General features: G+C 37.0%; 1 protein-coding gene across 1 annotated transcript in view; it reads left to right on the forward strand.

Moving 5' to 3' along the window:
* The window catches only part of LOC138052457 (transmembrane protein 39A-like), a 20,826-nt gene that overhangs the window by 6,045 nt on the left and 12,281 nt on the right, over nt 1-2,500 (forward strand). The window contains exon 3 of the mRNA XM_068898963.1: nt 2,061-2,144. Coding sequence (XP_068755064.1) covers nt 2,061-2,144 — 84 coding nt within the window. The remainder of the gene's footprint in view (nt 1-2,060; nt 2,145-2,500) is intronic.

Genomic DNA, 2,500 nt, shown 5'->3' on the forward strand with positions numbered 1-2,500 from the left:
TGGCCTCAAAAGAAGCTCCAAAAATCGCCCTCGACTTATACACGGGTCAAAGATTTTGAGCCAAGTTCCAGCTAAGTAATTTATTCAAAATTAACATTGATAATAATGTTGTCTTGGGCATAACGAACGCAGTGGACAAAGCCGACAAAAGACTTCAAAATGAATGTAAGCAATTCCAGTGGAAATGAAAAAGGAATTGTCCAAATCTAAATGTTGAAGATACTCACAAGCGCAAATATGAAATAAACACTGGAAATTTTCGTTTTCCAAAGGCGGAAAGCTCTAAAAGGCATTTCTGTTTCTTCAAACAAACGCGATCATTCAACGGCTTAGTAACCTGGCGCAATACCTTGTGTTTGCGTGCAAGCAGTGTCACTCGTGTTGCGTGAAAATGCTGGTTGGTAATGATTGTTAATGATTGGTATTCTTTATACAAACCTGGCTGATTTAAATGCTTTTGCAAACTTCGTATTGTTTGGTTTATGAGTTTTGTTTTGTTTGTCATGTGAGAAATTACAAGTCAAGGCCCAATTAAACCTTGCACATTTCCACATTGTTCCCAAGTTATTTTCAAAGATTGTCTCCTGCTTCTGTGATGTTGTGCTTATCCTCTAAAGCCCTTTATCGTTGAACAACGAAACAGGTTAGTTTGAGGTTTACAACCATGTACATGTTCGATTTTCTGAGAACTTTTTCGAAACTCAAGGACAAAATGCCTGCATATACATGTACAACAACTGCTGAACCACAACACTATTAAGCGCATGAGGCCCTGTTTTTTTTGTGTATCCACATTTCCAGAAATCGAAGAATACAAGATTAGTGTCCCAGTAACATTTAACAAAGAAATTAAGAAGTTGCTTTTTTTGCCATCAAAAATGAGGGGTCGACTTATACACGGGGTCGACTTATACACGGGTAAATACGGTACATTTTAATATTTTCTCATAAAAGACTAAAACCATCAAAACACTTTGTTCAATTTTTCACTACTTGCACAAGCCCATAATACACCTCTATTACCCCCCAAAACTTTTGCATAACCATTGTTTGTCGAAAACAATGCCTATGCAGATTTTTTTGCGCAAGTAGTGAGAGAGGAAAAATAGTACAGATAGCAGAAGCATTGACCTAATAAAAATGATTGCTGTATTGAAGCCATGTTTATTTTTTTGCAATCATTGGGCTTGTGCTGCATTGCATTAGCAAGAGCACACGCAAAAACTTTGCTTGGCCACCCTAAGCTAATTTCGGAATTGTGAAGGTGCTCTGACACAAAGAAGCAAATATCTTTAGCTTTTAGGGTGAGCATTATGGTATGACTTTGTATGCAATTAAATTATTAACTCAACAAAAATTAATATTGCATTCTGATTGGCCAATGATGAATGCAGAAATAGGTTACAGAGTGCAATACAGAAGTTTCCATGGAGTTGCAAAGCGATGGTTGATTCAGTTGAGTGTATAATAAACAACAAATCGTATGAACTTGCTCGTGCCTTTCATGATTTAATATGGTAAGTTGTGATGTTTTGAGAAGAGTTCTCAAATATAAGGCTCGTGCAATTTGCAGAACTTTCAAAACATCACTCTTGCCCATAAATCCCGAAATGCACTTGTGTTCATACAATTACTTTCATGTATATCCTAAACTTATCATCTACATATTTCACCCTGATGCTGGGTGACCAGTCGATTCAGTAATATTAGTGAATAATAGAGGAGCCCTACCCCTGTGAGGCACCACAGATTTAGGAAGTAAACCACTAATTAAAATACATGTACATTATTACAACTTTTGTGATCTACATGACAAAGTACTCTTCCACCCCAAGGAGGTCAAGTTCACGCATTAGTCCATTGTGGTGTACTAAATCTGAAACTCTTCAGAAAAGTCTGCGAAGAACAAGCGAACATAATAACATAATTCTCCCCCATCGAGTAATGCACAACCTGTCATAGATGAAGCAAATGGGTGCTCCAAGAATTAAGTGTTTCTTCCAGTTTGTCAAAAGTTATGCAACTCTAATATAAAAGAACATTAATTTTATTCATTGCAGAATGTTCACATGGTTGACTTGCATCTTGCTTGGTTCATTGCCATCTTCCTGAGCAGGAGGGTGATCTGGCACATGTTGGGACAGGTAAAGAAGTCTTTTAAAAAATTAAGGTTCCGGTCAAACTTTTTGTGATGTGCATTGTCATAGTTTGAGAGCTTTTTTTGCCTTAAAACATTATCGATGATTTGCCTGGGCAAATGATTTGATGATATTTATTAACAATTTAGCCAGGGCGTGTCAACCTTTTTGCACCATTCTCAACTGCCAGGTCCTCAACAAACTATTGCTGACTATCATGCCTGCCAGGTGTTAAAATGGACATAACAGTTATTTACATTTACTATCATCAACCATCACAAAAACATTCTGTTCAAAGTGAAAGATGGTTGATGATTGTTGATGATGGTACATATAGAGAATATTACATGGCTGCGCGGGGA

The sequence above is a fragment of the Montipora capricornis genome, chromosome 6, assembly GCF_036669925.1.
Source record: "Montipora capricornis isolate CH-2021 chromosome 6, ASM3666992v2, whole genome shotgun sequence".
NCBI lineage: Eukaryota > Metazoa > Cnidaria > Anthozoa > Scleractinia > Acroporidae > Montipora > Montipora capricornis.